General features: G+C 44.0%; 1 protein-coding gene across 1 annotated transcript; it reads left to right on the forward strand.

Annotated features, from left to right (window-relative positions):
• The first annotated feature begins 1,443 nt into the window (after nucleotides 1–1,443).
• LOC115054700 (uncharacterized) lies at nucleotides 1,444–17,739 on the forward strand. Its single transcript, XM_029520031.1, has 22 exons — nucleotides 1,444–1,578; nucleotides 3,914–4,049; nucleotides 6,377–6,432; nucleotides 7,172–7,295; nucleotides 8,429–8,485; nucleotides 8,703–8,910; nucleotides 9,031–9,276; nucleotides 9,396–9,551; nucleotides 9,649–9,936; nucleotides 10,152–12,736; nucleotides 12,845–12,971; nucleotides 13,330–13,435; nucleotides 14,259–14,464; nucleotides 14,675–14,838; nucleotides 14,922–14,990; nucleotides 15,078–15,226; nucleotides 15,350–15,464; nucleotides 15,554–15,741; nucleotides 15,866–16,007; nucleotides 16,090–16,216; nucleotides 16,331–16,501; nucleotides 17,407–17,739. Exons 4-22 carry the CDS (start codon nucleotides 7,177–7,179, stop codon nucleotides 17,428–17,430), a joined length of 5,247 nt encoding a protein of 1,748 aa, XP_029375891.1. The 5' UTR covers nucleotides 1,444–1,578; nucleotides 3,914–4,049; nucleotides 6,377–6,432; nucleotides 7,172–7,176; the 3' UTR covers nucleotides 17,431–17,739.
• Nucleotides 17,740–18,047: the final 308 nt, after the last annotated feature.

The raw sequence follows: 18,047 nt of genomic DNA on the forward strand, positions 1-18,047 counted from the left end.
GTCTACAGCTTCTCCTCCATTTTTTTACTGATCTGTTCTCCTTCTTTCCTTTCTTGCTTACACTTTTTAGACTTATGTGTCCCTCAGGTTATAAAGAGATATTCCACCCAGAATATTAGCTACAAGTTCTTACTCTTCTTTATTTTTTATTGTGATGTTAGATTTGCGTTATAAATATAACTTTTGGCGAAATCTGCAACAGGTTGATGCCTGTAACCACTTCCAAAGTTTAAAGGTGAAAAGGGTGAAACATTTACTATGTAATGACTGTAGCATTGACACAAGCATGCCAGCTGTGAACAGAAGGGCAGATGCAGTGTGTAGACCTTCACTGAGCCACCAAGGGGCGTCATTTAGCAGCTTTTCTGATTTGTGAAGGCTTCCCCACTTAGTTCTGCACCAAAGCTTGCTGATTGGTCCAGATACTCACATGGGTTTGAGTTTTGACCAGTAGAGTTTGAGCTGATGTGGGGCTGTTGCTAAGGCACTTCAGAGGCAAAAAATAAATAAATAAATAAATAAATAAATAAATCTGCCAGCAGTCTGCTACCACCATTTCCCTCTCCCACTCCTCTGGCTCCTCATCAACTCCCCCTCGTCCTCCACCTCTGTCTAGCTGTGCACTCAGGGCCAGCAGCTCTGCCTGCTTGTTACTGGTCGTTGATGGGTAAAATGAGCAGAGGAGTGAACGGTGGTTTTGCATTTTGAACCACAAAGACTAGGCCCTCCCTCATGAACCAGGAGCTGTAGCCCCACCTTCCCTGGTTATCCTGTCACTTGACATTTGAGCTCAGCCAACACTTGCAGCCTGTCTGTCACAATTTCAGCATTTCACTGTGCCTCATTTCACCCAACACAGACACCTGAGTGTTCAACTCCAGCAAGGCCTGGGAAAATAGGAGAGACTTGTTCATTGTTCATGCTAATGCTGATACTGACACTGGTGTATATTGTGATTAATGTAGAAATTAAAATCCTGCTCTCTGAGGATTTGAGAATGTGTTGGCAGCATGAGAAATGTGTCTATCTCTTTGCACATGTAGGTGTAGAAACCTGCAGTGGCATTGGGGGGAAATGTGTTTGTAAGAGCTGGAAGAGATTCTTTTACAGCTTTGGGGGGATTGAAAATATCTCTTCTACTGTACTGGCTATGTTCCAACTCTCACTTACTCTAATACACACACAAACGTGCACACACACACACATACTGTATACACACACTCACACTGGAAGAGAAATAAAGAGCCTCTCCGTGCCTCCCTGTCTGCTATTTTCCCCTCCTCCTGCCTCCTCTTGTTCACTGCAAAATGTGAAAGATGTGTGATTCTGCCCTCTCATTGGTTCACGTCCTGTGATTGGCACCGTTCCGGGCCCACCCCCATCGGTCTCTGCACATGGATCAGTCTGCTATGAGAGCCCCAGCATCAGAGAGTGGAGTGAGGAAACAGGAAGAGGAGGAGAGGGGAAGAAAGGAGACAGAGGAGAGGATCGGGTGAGACAGGGTGGTGAGGAGTGAAAGGGAGGAAAAGGGGAGCAGAGGGGAAGTGTGGACCAAAGAGAACGAAGACAACAAACGAGGTAAAGGAGAGCTACGAAGGAGCAACTTGATGTGCATTTTGCTTATGGCTGAATGGAAATATACTGCATGCATTGTGCAGTGTAGTAAGAAGTGTGAATGTGTGTCTTTGTATTTCTTTACTGTTCTGTCTTTGTTTACAATTGTTGTTTTTTGTGCATTTTCTGTGTGTCATTGTTCTGAATGATCTGAACATACTGCAGTGTGTCTGCAGACTGTGCTGCACATTCATGCATGAAGCTCTCTCTCCCTCTCTCTCTTACAAACACACACACACACAGGCACGTGCACACATACACACCCACACATATATAGACACACTCAAAAACAGTCGTGCACACACAGGCTGGTACTCAACAGCACCAAAGCACAAATGTAACCACAGTTTAACCTCCAAGCATCATGTCACATTTCTGCACTGTCTGCACGTGAGCATGTCTTGGTATGTGAGTGTGTTTGGGTTTGGGAGGTTTACAATAGTGAGTGAAACCAGGTCTGATGATTAATCTTGATGTAGAGTGATGTCTAAACTGTGTCACAGAGTATACTGTACTTGTCCCCAGTGAAAGTTCAGCACAGTTGGTGAAAGACATCCTACACAGAAACCTTTCCACTTTGTTGTGTTTATGTTAAATAATTAAACTAAACAATGTTCTTAAAGTAAAGTTTGAAGAGTGATCAAAAGGCATCTGGGGTCACACACATCTATTGTCAGTAATGTGCAATATGAACTCAATGAAAGCTTTCAGTTGCCAGCTTTGGTAACCTCCCGGATGTGCAATTGTAGGTTGCCATTAACCACACAAACCTGGTGTCTGACACACACACACACCATAACACACAAACACGCACACACACACGCCAGCGTGAAGTGCCTTCTTCAAACCTGTTAACCTGCTTCATTGTCTTTGTTCACAAAAAGCTCTAGATTTTGCATTGTTTGCAAAAGACACCCCTCTTTCTTGTTCTTGACCTTGCCTTGGTACATTCCAGTACCCCTCAGAGGGCTGTGCTTTATGGAGCATACACCGGGAGAAGCCGCTGTTACAGAGAGGGAGAAGGGGATAGAGCAGAGTGGAGCGGGGCTGCAGGGATGTTATTTTTAGAAATGTGATTGATATTCTCTCTGTACTGTACTTTCTTTCCCCATGATTGTGACGCTATTTCAGGGCTGCAGCCAATAAAATCATACATGTGCATGTGCATTGAGGGTGGGTTGTCTGTGCAGCCTGCGCGTGTGTCTGTATGTTGTAGCTCCTCACTGCCCCTCCATCTGTTCTCTTCATGTCTCTGCTCCTCGTGTTGGCTAGCTTTGAAGCCACTAGAGACAGGCCTGGTCTGGTGCAGCCCATCTTTCCTTTTATGGTATAGGAAGCAGGATCCCTACTACACACACACACACACACACACACATAAAGTCTCAGCAAGAGATGCACATCTGCAGTGGTTCACTGCAGCTAGAAAGCAGCTCCAGATGGTATGAGATGTACAAGAATGTGACAAACTGTTGATTTGTCCAAACAAGGGCAGATTAGTGTGTTTTAAAATCTGAGATCTTCACTGCTCAGTGAATATTTTATTCAGCTGACAGAGATGCTGTACACATGCTGCAGACATCTGAGAAGTATACATTAAATCCTATGGAGTCTCTCCATCCCCCGCTCTCCCTCTCTCACTCCCCATGTTATAATCACACACACACACACACACACACACACACACACACACACACACACACACACACACACACACACACACACGCACACAAACGTTAACACTCCCCTCCTTGCTTGAGGCCTTGCTCCCAGCTCTGGACTAAATGATATCATCAGTTGCCAGGGATACAAGGACACAGCGTGCAGAGAAAAGGGAGGGTGAGGCAGAGGCACAGCCATGCACATAGCCTGAAAGAGAAAGGAAGGAGGCTGGCATATTGGGTATCAAGAAAGAAAAGAAGCCTTGTTGAAACAAGTAGTTAAGATAGCAGAGGCAATGGGGCAGGGCCATGGAGAGGATAGGCGGGAGAAAATAAAGCCTGCCTGCCTGTCAAAGGTTACTGGCGAACTCTTCCTCTCTCCCCTTTCTTACATCTCATTTCATTCTCTTTCTTTGTCTAGAAAGGGTCAGAAATGCAACAGCGCAGATTTGTGTGGCAGAATATGCTGTAGGGGATGAGAGGCAAGAATATAAAGAGAAAGAGAATGGCAGCATTACTGTACCTGATAGATGGAGGAGAGATGCTGCCCTTCATTTGAAACAATACAATCTGAAACATTAGAAATATAAAATGACTGGTATTTCCTAACTCTCTTGCTCTCTTCTGTGTGTATTTGCCAGCTAGCGGAGGATGAGCATGTCTATTTAAAGGGATCTGAGACTGCACAGGTCTGCCGTCTTTCTATTCCTGAGTGGAAGCATCACTGAATTTGGACCAGAGTCTGTCTCCTCCTTCTCTCTCAGTGCTCATAGCAAGGTAAGATTGGAGGAGGAGTGAAATAACACACACAAAACACACATACACACACAGAGAAAATCACAATTAGCTTTCAAATAAATATCATTGTTATAATGTGGTGAAACTATATAAGGTGAGACAACCAAGTGGGAGTTTTAGCAAAGATAATGCATAGTTCTCCCATGTTCCACGCTCCCCGGTAGGGTGACAGAAAGATGACCAGGGTTTCCTTGGTGACAAGAGGGAGAGAAGAGCAGAAGCAGGTGTTTGCAGGCAGCGGATCTAGTCTATCAGTTAGTAGCAACCTTCCTTCAGCATATGTAATTGAATATTTTAATTATAATATTATTTAATAAAGATTTTTTTTCTGCAGATGTATCATTAAAAACAAAGACATTTAATGTTATGGTACATGAAAATCTATTCACGCTATAAGCCATATAAACAGCTGAGATATGACACGGTACACTACTGCCTACTGTACTTTTTACAGCGTGTTTCTCTTCTTTATGCTTATCTCACTGGGAAGCAGCAGAAACCCCCTAAGTGCATATGACATCATTCAGTCTCTGCACTCAAGTCCAGATGTCTCAAATGACCTCTGCACACATGGGTTAAATATTGGAGGAACTGAGCCATTGTTGTATAGACTCAAATGTAAGCTGTTGTTGACTGTCAACTCCCCCATACCAACCTGTCACACAAGTGTGTGCAGGGGAAAACAGGGAGGGTCAACATCATCTCCTGCCTGCGAAATGCTCCTCAACACTAGAAAGATCAGGGTTCAAAGCACGGCTTCTGGCCCTGCAGCACTACCCCACGCTGCACCCTGTCTCTGTATCTGTACGAACTGTGAAACACAGTTTCCAAGTTGTCTTGCACGTATTAAACCTGTGGCGAACGGCTTTATCACGGTGCAAGATAATGTGACATTAACATAAGCTGCCATTTTGCCAACAGGCAAGTCATCCAAACAAGATCCGAAACGGAGAGGTCTTAAAAGCAAAGAATCGAGCAAAGATGAAGCAATGATCAGAGCATTCTCTAAAAATTTTAGAAGCCTCTCAAAAAGCCAGTTATTGTGAAACATGAGATATGAGGGATAGTGTTGACATCACCAGACATTTTTGTCTGTTGTATAGCTTTATGTAGCAACATATGGCACACGGGGCTGTATGTTAGGATAAGGTCTGCCCTTACGGTATGTATCGCTGAACATTGTTAGCACATGAAGGCTTCTCATATTCTCTTCATACTCTAAAAATAAATCTAAATGTAGCTGACTCCAAAAAGCCTAAAGCCACAGCAGTAAGAACTGTCTGGCTTCAGTTGCTCTGGCAACTGGTTGGAAATGGACCCTCAGAAAGAGGGTGCTCACTTGGCTCATTCATCTCTGAAAGAAATGTTATAGCGCAACCGCAACACCACAAACAAACGCTCATGGAAGACATTTGTAGTACAAAAAAAAAGTATAGTATATGTATATGCATTTATAGAGATTTCAGGCAAATGAGATGTTAGGGGGTCCAACCTGTCACTTGTGCACTAATGCAAAGTTGATTGTGACAAGGTCAGATCACAATGCAGCCAGGTTTACAGCAGAACTGGCCACTTTAAGAGCTCTCTTCTGTTCACGGTGGAAGAGACTGTCTGCAACACAACAAGTTCAATTACAAATAAATAAATAAAGATGAAAATGTGCCCCATAGGCTGAGGGCTGCTTGGAGTTACAAGTTATGTTGGTAACTCCACAATCGAGCTCGAACTCCCTCTGGATGTTGGTGTAATAGAACCAAATAGGAGGAGAAGGGTGTAGAAGACAGAAGTTCCATGTTGATGTGAAATCACCGGTTCTCTCTGGGAGTTTAAGGAATCAGGGGTGAGGAAAACTCAACAGCAGCAGCAACAGTGCCTGTTGTGATTTTCACCCTGTCTTTGCTCTTAAAGGGAGGTTGCTATGGTCTTTCGTCTTACTCCCATGCTTTTTCATCACTGGATAGCCACTGGCTGTGGTGGCTGCTGGGAAGCTGCGATTAGAGAGGGACAGAATACACAATGTAGCTCTGGCTGACTGATGATATGACCACTGAGTAGATACAGAGCTGCAGAAAATGCAGCACGGAAGAAGAAAAGAAAAGAAAAGAAAATGCAGCATGAGCAAATAAAATCTAATAAAATCAAAATTGAGACTATGGTGCTGGCGTAAACCGCAGACTTGCAAGGATATAAAGTATTTGTCATTAAGCCAGAACAAATTCAGTTACTGTATAGACTTAGATCAGACATTCATGTTTCTCCTTCTCTGTTCATACAGCATATATCTCAACCATGTGTTTTGTCTACAGGGTGTTCTTTCGCTCTCAGGTGTGAAGTGGAGGGACTCAAATATAGACCAAGACTGGTAACCACAGCACATTTGTTACTGTCTCTGTACTTTGTGTGCGTGTGTGTCTGCATGTGTGTGGCCTTGTTTTCCTATATTCATGATTCATGGGGTCCACCGGTAATCCACTCAACTTGAGTGCCAAATTCTGGACCCCACAACTTAAAATGGCTTTGAGGTGCTGTAATACATCGTACATCATGTCAGGTTGCTACAAAAACTTCAAAATCAAGGATCTGTGTGTGTGTGTGTTGTGCTTGTACTTAAATGTAAATATATCCTATGATTTTTCAGTCATGCTGCAGTACATTACAGTATAACTGGAAATGACACATACATGGATAATTGTTTTACACTGCCTAAGTGTTATCAAACCCTGACTATACTCATGTGTGAGTTGTATTTCATTAATATTCGCTCACTGCCGTAATTGGATTTTGCTTAAATTGATTAGGGGGTCCTTCCCTTTGGGCTTCTTAAAGTAATAAGTCAGTGAGTTCAACAGTTTTCTGAATCAGCATTAAGGAAGTAAAGCTTCTGTTAATTTTGTCACACATCATGTAAGTGTTTGGATTACTCACAAATTACACTCTAAAATACAAATTAGTGGCCATCATCAGTGTATACTCTCAGATCTCATTGGTTGAAAGTAGCAGCACATCTGTATTGCATTTTACAGTGTGCAGTCAGACGTCCTTGTTTGTTTATATTTAGTCGAAATCTAAACAATAGATTCATAAAAACACATGTGTTTCAGGCTGCATGTATCACCCAGCAGAGCTGTACTCTGGCCGTAACACATGGGACTCCTATCAAGCTGGAGGACCTAACAGAGGACAATGGGCTCCTGTAAATGGTCGCCTGTGGAGCCACACCAACAGGTCAGCAGCACCATCACTACAGATACGAAATTCTTCTCATTATTTGCTGATGGTGTTATCTTTAATTCTAAACGGACTGTAACGTAGTTACACAGACTTGTGTCATTTTAGATGCAGTGTAAATAGCCTATTGTATGACAAGAATGCTAAAGGAAACTTAAATTCTAAAATAAGTCTTACTGAAAAGCATTCATACTCAGATGCTCAGATGCACTCAGGCATCAGATAGTGGAACAACGTGGGGGCTTAAAAAGGCTCATTCCAGCAGGTGGGACTCCAGCCTTCGTTGTCTTGGTTGAGTTAAGTTAAGCACCACTTTATTGCGCTGACTGATTAACTGAAAATGGGAAGAGCATATTCATGAAAAAGTCTTACTTTAGCTGCAGCAGCGAGCATGGACTTATCTGTGCGGTATCTGTACGACTGTAACTTTTCAGCCACGGTCCAACCATTCAGCTGCAGCAGGTTCTAATGAATGTGATCGTAACTGCTAAACTATGTGCTTCTGCTTGTGGCTTTTGCCCTTACAACAAAAAGAGAGATACAACTCTGGAACTGTCAATAATAACTGACTCTGGGCGAGAGGAAAATCTCCATGCATCTTTGGACAGCACTCTAGGTCCATTAAATTAAGTTTTTTCAATATGTGAGCCAATCCAGTGAAGAAATACAAGGTCTTTTAAGGGCATATTAAAGAGTTGAATATGCATGCTTTTATTTAAAATATATATAATGTACCAGGATCAATGTTATCAAAGTGTTTAAATTGGGACAGCTGTGTGCGATTGCGCGGCTTCATTGACAAGTGATGCCAATTCAGTGTTGTCAGTGAAGGTCACAGCTTTTTTTCTTTATTATATCTTTTTGGCGTCATCAGAGTTGCCATTGAAGAAATAACTCCACCTGAACACATTTTTGAGTGGTGCCAGAGTCTCAGTCGCCAAAGGTAACCTTGACATTTACAGAACAGAGCATGTATGAGACAGAAAACAATTAGAAAGAGGAATGATCGGCCAGTTCAACAGAAAGTGAAAACAAGAATGTAGCCAACCGCAAGAGAGTTCAGGGCTCCTGAGCTGACATGAAGTGCATTGTCACACTGAGAGTCGCTTTTCTGTGTTTTTTTATGACAGATGCCAAGGTCGGCGTGATCAATCACATCATCCGCTGTCAAGTCGTCTTTATAATAGGTGAGCGGAACAATTTATTTAGTTCTTTGTTTTAGTATATGTACAGTTAGGTGCTTGTTACGAAACCGTGTTTAAGGATTGAGGGTAATATTTGCAAAGTTGTCATTGGCGCAGTAAAGCCGGAATTATTCACTTGATATACAAAGCTCCATATGTGCTGATGAGGTGTTGAATCTACATGATATTTGTTGCTAAGCTCAGTTGGTCTTTCTCTCAGGGTGGAGAGAACACCTAACCATGTTCAGGACAAAGGAATCTCAAAGGCGCACAGGCAACATCTACATCTTTGGGATGGCAAAGAGCAGCTGTTTGAGGCCCAGAACTGGCATCACAACTCCACACGCTCATTCCACAATCGGGCTGGTTATCCAACAGGACCCGGGGAGCGCTACGCATCCTGGGACAACAACGTCAGCGCCTCCATGGTGAGCCATACTCATCTGGAACAATATTGTTTTTTAAAGGACTGTTGATATTGGAGCTAGAAGTGTGTCATCATATGACTTTTTGATTAAACCTGTTTGTTTTTTCTTCCTGAACATTAGCAAGGGTGTCCCCGCCTACACCGCAACAACAGAGAACTCCAGTCACCACCAGAGAGATGGGCCCCCACAGACTGCCGCAGGAGCTTCCCAGGCAGGATGATAAACAACAGGCCAGGACCCTGGAAACGGCCAGCCCTCCATCAACGGCGAGACCAATTACACCAGCACAGTCCACCCCCACAGCACCCTTTATCTCCAAGAGAAGAATGTCCTGCTAAGAGGAGGAGGGACTCAGGTCCTGATCAGGTACAACAAACTTTGAACCCTTTGGTAAACCTACATATCTGTACATTGCATTCCTGTACAACAGCACCACCCATTGTTAAGCATATAGTATAGCACAATATTTATTCTTGTCTGTTTAGCTGTCTCATCCTGGATCAAGGCATTTACCTTTACTTGCCCATGCCCCATCACCACCTCGTCACTACCGCTGCAACCAAGACGACTGGAAGCTTCTGAATGACAGGGCCGGTCCTTGCCACCAATCTGACCACAGGACCTCAACAACCCAGCAACAGGTAAGATAACATCCTCAGTGAACAAATGGTGAAAATTAAAACAAAAGGAATGATGGTGGCCCTTTCTGACTTCTGCTGTTGGTTCTGAAATTTGCAGGAAACCTCTAAACTGCGAGCTGGAGGACATGGCTTCAGTAACAGTAACCAAGCAGTTCTAAACCAGAGCTGTGGCAGCAGACCACCACATCACGGAAACAGAGGGAAGGTTGAGCGGAAAATCTTGCTTTCACCAGCAGACCACACCCGTGTGCCTTACAGCCACCAAAACCATCACCATTACCACTATCAGCGGCACACAGGACACCCCAGAGCCCTACAGCACAACCCCACACTACACCCTCTAGAGGAGAAGGACTCACGGAGCCATCACCACAAACAAAGCACAGTAAGAAACAAAGGCAGCATGAAGATGGGAAAACTTGGGTGTGTGGGGGCTTATAGTCTAGATTAACAAAGCACATGAAAGTTCCTCTTTTTAAAAATCATTTATTTTCTCTGAATGATAATTACAGTGGCAGAATAACATATAACCTGATGTAGTGTAATCAATTGACCCGTCCCTGAATAAGAGTCTAAATAGATGTAAAATTAACTCTGCAGGAACCTCAGCGCACCCATCAAAGAGGAAATTCAAGGGATGCAGCCCTCTCTAAGTCTTCTGGTGCTGACTCTCCTCCTTACTCATCCCTCCTCTGCAGTCCGAAAGATGGAGGTTCTACTGCCAGCAGTCCACATGCTCCCTCCAGCCCCTCTCCATACACGGCAGCCAGTATCAGAAAGGATTTGTCAATCATTCGTCAGTGCAGTCCCGGCCTTAGTGGACAGCAGAAACTCCAGGGAAGCCCCATTCACACCCCAAGGCCAAGCCTGACTTCCACCACGTCCCTTACGTCTCACAATGGCCCAAAATCCAGGTTTCCAGACACCAAGTACCGAAAGACCTCACAGCCCCTCTGCTCACGACAGTTCCCACACAGCAGATCGAGAGCAAACAAGCCTGAGAAGGATTTGGAAGAACACAAAAAGCCAGAGTGCAAACAGAAAGATAAGCTGGGTAAAAAGGAGAGAAAGGGAGAAGTTCAAAATGCAAACAGAAAGGGAGAGGAAAGAAAGAGACGGAAGAAAAAAGAGGAGAAAAGATTGGGCGACAGAAAAAAGAAACGAGAAAAATCACTAAAGAAAGAACGAAAGTTTGGCTTGAAAATGACTAAAAAGGAAATTTCCACCTCTATCTCTGCTTCCAGCTCCTCAGGAGAAGTCAAAAAGAGCAAAAGTGAGACGACAGCATTGAATACAGAAAATCAAAGTCAGTCAACATCAAAACACAAGCACAGGGGAAGAAGTGAACAAGCAAAGGGGACGCACAGGCCATCTGCAAACGCTCACCATCCCAGCTGCACTTTTCCAAAATCTGAGAATCACAAAATGTCCAAAAAGAGCAGCACTGCCCAAAAAGTCTTAGTCAAGAAGCCACGATTGCAGCCTCTTCAGAAGAACACAACCCCCAACCGGACTAGCAACAAGCCCACTATTGTTTCATCCCAATCACAAGATGGCCCAAAAGAAAAGCCTGGTGATACACTTCCCTCTCTTTTGTTTAAAGCCTTAGCACCACTCAGTACAGCATGCTCTGTCAGTGTCCAGCAGCCTGTCCAAGGCAAGGACATTGGCCAGGGGAGTGTTCTCAATGCCCCAGATCTTCAACCAGTTGCTGTAATTGGGAATTTGAGAGAAATGGGAGACAACCTTGCAAACACCCCCCCTGTCCTGAGCTGGCAGGGGTCTCCGGTATCAGCTCTGGGCGAAGATGAGGACGAGCTAGAGAAGGGAGTGATCAGTAGGCCTGTCCTCCAGCCCAGCCCCACCCAGTGCTTTTCTCCTCCTCCTGTAGACAACGAGAGCATCGATGATGTGATTAAGGAGCCTGGTGAAAGTACACTGGCTGAGTATTCTTGCAATGACAAGTCTGATTTCTGTGATCTCCCTTGTGCAACTGAACAAGCTGAGGAAGAGAAAGACATGGACGGCAGCGGTGAAACCTCTGGTTCTCTTCTTCATGAGCTTCACCACCATAAGGCAGGACTTGATGATGTCTTCAAGAGCCTGGCCACCTTTCTTGGAAGCCAGAGGGTCTCGTGTCGAGGCGGACCATTTGGTGGTCCCCCTGCTGTCACTGCAGAAGGGGTTAAGTACTCGTCATCTCTTGCAGAGATCCACTGTCACGAGCATCACGATTTCTCCCCCAAGTCAGACCCCTGCGTGTCCTCAGAGCCCAGTAATCAATCACCAACTCACACTACCTCAGACACGCTTTTGAAATCGTACAGTCCAGTTGATCTGACTGAGCCTGTTGTGGAGGTCCTGGCGCAGGAGAAGCAGGACTACACTGAGAACGATATAAAGGTGAAACAAGAGGGCAAGGACGCCGAGACTCTCCCCGGAAGCATTGAGTCATCTCTTTTAGATGGGTCACTGAGTGCAGAGTTAAGACTGACCACCACAAATACAACTTCTTTCAGTGGCCTCCTTACTGTTTCCAGCAAGGGAGAGCGAGAACACAGCAAAGAGACAGAGCACAGACACACAGACAGAAAAAGAAAACAAAAGGATAAGGATGGAGACAGAGAAGAAGAGATCAAGATTAAGATAAAGGCAGAGGAAAGCAGTGTCATCTGTGCTAAGAACAAAGTAAATGAAATCAAGGATTTGGAAGAAAGGGATATTTCATACTTGGAGCCAGTCATCTCTAGAGGCTCACCCAGACCTCTCAAAGATAGTATGAGGGGGAAGGACATCCAGAGAAATAGGGTGGACAGCAAAATCGCTGAAGTAAAGCCAGCAACTGAGAAGAAAGAAGTGGCCACCGAGCTGGAAAGTAAGATATCCTGTGGTGGTAGAAACACAGAGCCCAAGCCCTCAAATTCAGCCTCAACTCTAACAATCAATACATCCAAACTTTGTGTCTCCACGCCACCAAGTAAACCTGCCTGCTCGATAGCTCCAGTCGATCCGCTCAAACTGAAAGCACTGTCCATGGGCTTGTGTAAGGAGCTGAGGATCCTCTTGATCAAAGTGGAGAGTGCTGGAAGACAAACATTTAACATATCAGAGCTGGAGGAGCCCAGAGTCCCACTTTCCAAGATCACCATTGAAAACACAGCATCTGAAGTGATCAGAGCTTGCAAGTGAGTACTGATTAAGTAAGATATTTAGATTTTTCATTAGGTTTTTAGGTGCAAGTGAAAAAATGCGAAATGATGACTTGGATCTTTTATCATTCTGTCCTTTTACAGGGGGGCGAGGGTGAAGGGGAAATTCAAGGAGTCATACCTGCTGCCTGCCTTCTCTGTTAAACCTAACATTGCCATCAAGACCCCCATCCCTCGAGAAAAGCTCAACCCCCCCACACCGAGTATCTATGTGAGTCCCCACAGATTTGCATCATCAAAACAACCCAGAAATATCATTAGGTATTCAATGTCCCATAGTCTAAATGACTTTCATAGTTTAAGTAAGTGACCTTTTGGTTGGGTTGCCATCATGCCTCCCTCTGGATGAGTTCTAACTAACTATTGGGATACTAGTATTGTAAGTTTGATACTGTTTGGCTGATATATGAATATTCTGCATTCACAGTCATACAGGGCTGCCAACAAACCACAAGTCACCCCCATAACTATTTATTTAATTTAAAATAACCAAAATATTTTTCTCCATATTTCTCAGTCACTCTCAGACACTCATTCACATTCATTCTTTTGCTGTGTTGTCTCTGCAGTTGGAGAGCAAGAGAGACGCCTTCTCTCCTGTCCTGCTCCAGTTCTGCACTGATCCCAAAAATGCTGTAACTGTCATCAGAGGACTTGCTGGCTCCCTCCGCCTTAGTAAGTTTATCCACTATACTCATCTCAAATAAGCCACTTCACTGATTACGCTATTCAGCCCAACAGAAGAAATTAAATCATATTCACTCTGTAATGTTTTGTTGATGTGTGAAACACAAAGGCAGCAGGGGCAGAGATTGGAAAAGAGAAAGCAACATTCATATTTCATATTTCAGATATATAGATCAGTCAGTCAGTCACACAAACTGAGGCATTACAGACCCACTCAGTCTTGCAGTAGAGTGAGACTGTAGGCTATAGCTGTTTCTCCGGCCTGCCATGACGGTGTGAAGAGAGTGATTGGTGTTGTCCATGATATCCTGCATCTTACAAACCATTCTCATGTCTCGCCCCACAACAGCACTCAGTCCAGACTCCTGTAAAGCACAGAGCCAGTGTTTTTAACCAGCTTGTCCAGTCTCTCTGTGAAAACAAATACATTATATCATGAAACTGTGATTATTCCAGATGTTGTAGACATTTTATACCGAGTCATTTCTGTATTGAAAACATGTGTGGGCTCTTAGGACAACAATTTTTGGAAATGAATTGTTTTCAGAAACCAGACTGAAACTGGAGGCGGGTTTTAAGGAGTGCTGTGCCTTGAAAACTCTCTCAGCAGTCTGCTAATTGGGCGTCATAGAGAGCTCTTTTGTCACAAACTTAGTACCCACCACATGTTTTTATGATCCGTATTTGAATGCAGACCATGTACAATCCCCTGCGACGTGAGTACTGGGTAACTGCAAGGCCATATCAATGATTGCTGTTTTGAATATTCCCTGGTAATTGTGTTTGGCCTCTGTGTTTTCTTCTGTGGTAGACCTTGGTCTGTTCTCCACCAAATCTCTAGTGGAGGCAAATGCAGATCATGCCGTGGAAGTGAGGACTCAGGTTCAACAACCCGCTGATGAGAACTGGGATCCCAGTGGCTCAGCACAGACGTGGCCCTGTGAAAGCAGTCGTTCACACACTACCATTGCCAAATACGCCCAGTACCAGGCGTCCAGCTTCCAGGAGAGCCTGCAGGTAGACATTTTCCCTCATGGCACACACATTCACTCAGACTGGTGAAGTTAAAAGCATAATCAAGAAACTTTTACCTTTTGACCTTATGCTGATCAAAATCAAATATTGGTGAAATCCCAAATGTGTAGCTCCAAAGTAAATTGTGTAAAGATGTGTTTATTTTTAGCTGTTGGCCAACCTGCCAGCTAAGCTCCTGTAGATGTGTTATAGGAGGAGAAGGAGAGTGAGAATGAAGAGGAAGGAGAGCAGACCAAGACCTCAGACCCCTCAGCCAATGCAAAAACTGGTCTGACGCTCGCCAGCAGTAAAGGAAGTCCTGCTTCTGTTCCAGTCTTCAGTAAAGGCCATTCTGTTAATTCCACCAGCACACCCAGGTCAGTACAAACCTATGATCTGTTTCTGTTGAATTCTCTGTTTCGCTCCGCGAACAAAACTCACACTTTGTTCCATCCGTCAGCTCAGAGCAGAAAACAGTGGGAAAGATCATTAAGTTTGGGACCAACATTGACCTCTCAGACCCTAAAAGGTGAGAGTTTGTTATTAAAATCACCAGAAATGAGCTCAGTTAGGGTGGGTGGTGTTTCACGCCGAGCCACGTGTCTGTTTTTCAAAGGTGGAAGCCGCAGCTGCAGGAGCTGCTGAAGTTGCCAGCTTTCATGCGAGTTGAATCCAGCAACAACATGCTCAGCCATGTCGGTCACACCATCCTGGGCATGAATACAGTTCAGCTCTACATGAAGGTGCCAGGCAGCCGCACGCCAGGTTAGTGTGTATGTGAGATATCGCCGGCCACTTGTAATCCTGGGATTTTGGAAACACTGTCAGCTTCAATTGTTTGAAATGAAGTTTCAGAGTCATGAATGGACCACTCGAATTTCTCATCAGGTCACCAAGAGAACAACAATTTCTGCTCCGTCAACATCAACATTGGACCTGGTGACTGTGAGTGGTTTGCTGTCCATGAGCACTACTGGGGAGATATCAACAATTTCTGTGAGAAGTGAGTGACGAGTCGGTTAGAATTCACCAAGCATGCAGTTGTCAACGTGTGCGGATGCTAAATTTGATATTTGCAAACGTTTCTCTCAGGCATGGAGTAGACTACCTGACAGGGTCCTGGTGGCCGGTCCTGGAGGACCTCTACAGCTCCAACATTCCTGTGTACCGCTTCATTCAGAGGCCAGGAGACCTGGTGTGGATTAATGCAGGGACTGTGCACTGGGTCCAGGCGGTGGGCTGGTGCAACAACATTGCCTGGAATGTGGGACCACTCAACTGTAAGTTCAGGACCGAGAGTTGAAGAGCTTGACAATCAGGTGTTGCTCTTTGTGTCAAATTACAAATTAAATATACTGGTGAATTCTCTCAGCTTCACTGCTGCTTGTTTTTCTGTTCTCGCAGCATACCAATATCAACTGGCCCTGGAGCGCTTTGAGTGGAACGAGGTGAAGAAGGTTAAGTCCATCGTTCCCATGATCCACGTTTCCTGGAATGTGGCTCGCACCATCAAGATCGCTGATCAGGATACCTTCAAGATGATCAAGTAAGAGCGTATTTGCCACCTGTGTGTGTGCGTGTGCGCGCGTTTGTTCTTATTTTTCACTTATAACTCCCGTCTCTCTCAGACACTGCCTGATGCAGTCCATGAAGCACATCCAGATTCTGAGAGACCAGCTGGTGGCTGCAGGGAAGAAGATCTGTTACCAGAGTCGTGTGAAGGACGAGCCGGCCTACTACTGCAACGAATGTGATGTGAGTCCCTCCTCTTTCCCCCCTGGACTCACTGTCAAACTGGCGCCTTTGTGTGTGCCGTGCAGATGCATTAGAGACGCATTGATCCACAGGACCGAAACTGTGTTTGTGCAGGTCGAGGTGTTCAACCTGCTGTTTGTGACCAGTGAGAACAGCAGTAAGAAGACCTACGTGGTGCACTGTGAGGACTGTGCCCGAGCCAAGAGTTTCTCTCTGGCAGGAGTCGTGGTGCTGGAACAGTATCGAACGGAGGAGCTGATGAGAACCTATGACAGCTTCACGCTGGTCAGTCACTTTGTAATGTTTTACAGTAACAGGAAGTCCAGGGTACATACGAGGGACGTTCCTCTAATGCAGTTCTTGTCAGACTAGGCACCAACAGTATCACTTTGCTCCACCCATATCATATTCCCACTCTAGTAGCAAACATCTCAATTGCAAATGTGAGTCTGGGAGAGAAAAATGACACTTTATCAGACAGCAGTCTTCAAATAAGGCAAAAATAGCACTCACAGATGTTCACAATTATGTGGTTAAGTGATTTAGGATTAATTCATTAGCTGCAAAACATTAATATTAGTTTGTTTATAGCTTGCTGCCATTTTCCATTTGCTATTAAATATATAAAAATCAACATAGATGTGAAGACACTTAATTTGATTTAATCAACTCGTAGAGGCATGTATTTGTCACTGAAGTTAATGTTTTGATTTCTTTGTATTGTAGCTGCAATCAGCGATAGAAATTTAAAGATCCAACTCAGTTGGTGCTTTAAAAGGAACTAACTTGTAAGAATGCAAGGAACATTTACATTGCTTCTTGTAACAACCCCCATGTTTGCCTATTGTTCTCCTTAAGGCAGCAGACTTAGAAGCTCATGTGATTTGTGTGATGTGTTGTATTATCTGCTGCTAATGTGTCAAAGATGATTTTGGCCACAAACATAATATAGAGGATATGTGATGTGTACCTAATATGATTTAATATTGTTACCCAGTGACTGCAGCACAATCTATATCTATATTCACAGTTTAATATTACAATGCAAACATCTGGACAGTCAGATAGACAGTTGTTATTGTAATTGATATCGTTTTTTAAGTAGTTTTAATTGGTAACTGGTTTGCAGTTGATTTAATATGGACAAAATGATCATCTGAGCTCTGTCTTCCTCTTTTCTTCCTCTTCAGGCTCCATCACCCTTTTCAAAGTGACAACTCCTCCCTGGTGTCTTTCAGCCATAACCAAAACTCTAATGGCAGCACAAATGTTGCCTTCAAGGCAATCTATTCCTGCAAACACTTTCTGAATCAGCCAATCTCGTTTACTCGGTATTGTTTACATCACATAATAAGGTATGGATACTCAGCCAATCGAACTATAGCTCACTGTCTTCCCCATACCAGCTGCTGATTGGACGTGTGTTTTGAAATAGAATGACTAGACTGGTACTTCTCATGAAAAGCATTTCTGATGTGTACAAAAATGACCAAAAAAAAAAAAAAAGACAAAAAAAAAAAAAACCACATTGTGAGCACTGCTAGCACTGAAAATCAGGTTATATGTTTAACGGACACTGCTGTGATTCAAAAGCGTCAAGTAGCCAGTTCTTTGTATTAATTCAGGTACTTTTATGCAAATTCCGTAGAACTTTTTTACACCAATCTAGTTATTCTATATGTCCATGAATTTGCTGTGATTCTATTGTACCAGCAGGGGGATTGCTTCACAGGAGAAGTAGCTGATTGTCACATTTGGCATCATATTGGTTTCTGTTTTTGTTCCGTATTCAGGTAAACTCTGACATTTGTAACTCCTGTCTGTAAACTCT

Source organism: Echeneis naucrates, chromosome 14 (assembly GCF_900963305.1).
Source record: "Echeneis naucrates chromosome 14, fEcheNa1.1, whole genome shotgun sequence".
In the NCBI taxonomy this organism is placed as follows: Eukaryota; Metazoa; Chordata; class Actinopteri; order Carangiformes; family Echeneidae; genus Echeneis; species Echeneis naucrates.

What these genes read in the sequence shown, in the direction of transcription:
- LOC115054700 (XM_029520031.1), top strand. Translation starts at nt 7,177, where the DNA reads ATGTATCACCCAGCAGAGCTGTACTCTGGCCGTAACACATGGGACTCC. An exon ending in GAAGTGATCAGAGCTTGCAA is followed by an intron (nt 12,737 to 12,844) that starts GTGAGTACTGAT and finishes GTCCTTTTACAG; the next exon opens with GGGGGCGAGGGTGAAGGGGA. An exon ending in AATTCCACCAGCACACCCAG is followed by an intron (nt 14,839 to 14,921) that starts GTCAGTACAAAC and finishes TCCATCCGTCAG; the next exon opens with CTCAGAGCAGAAAACAGTGG.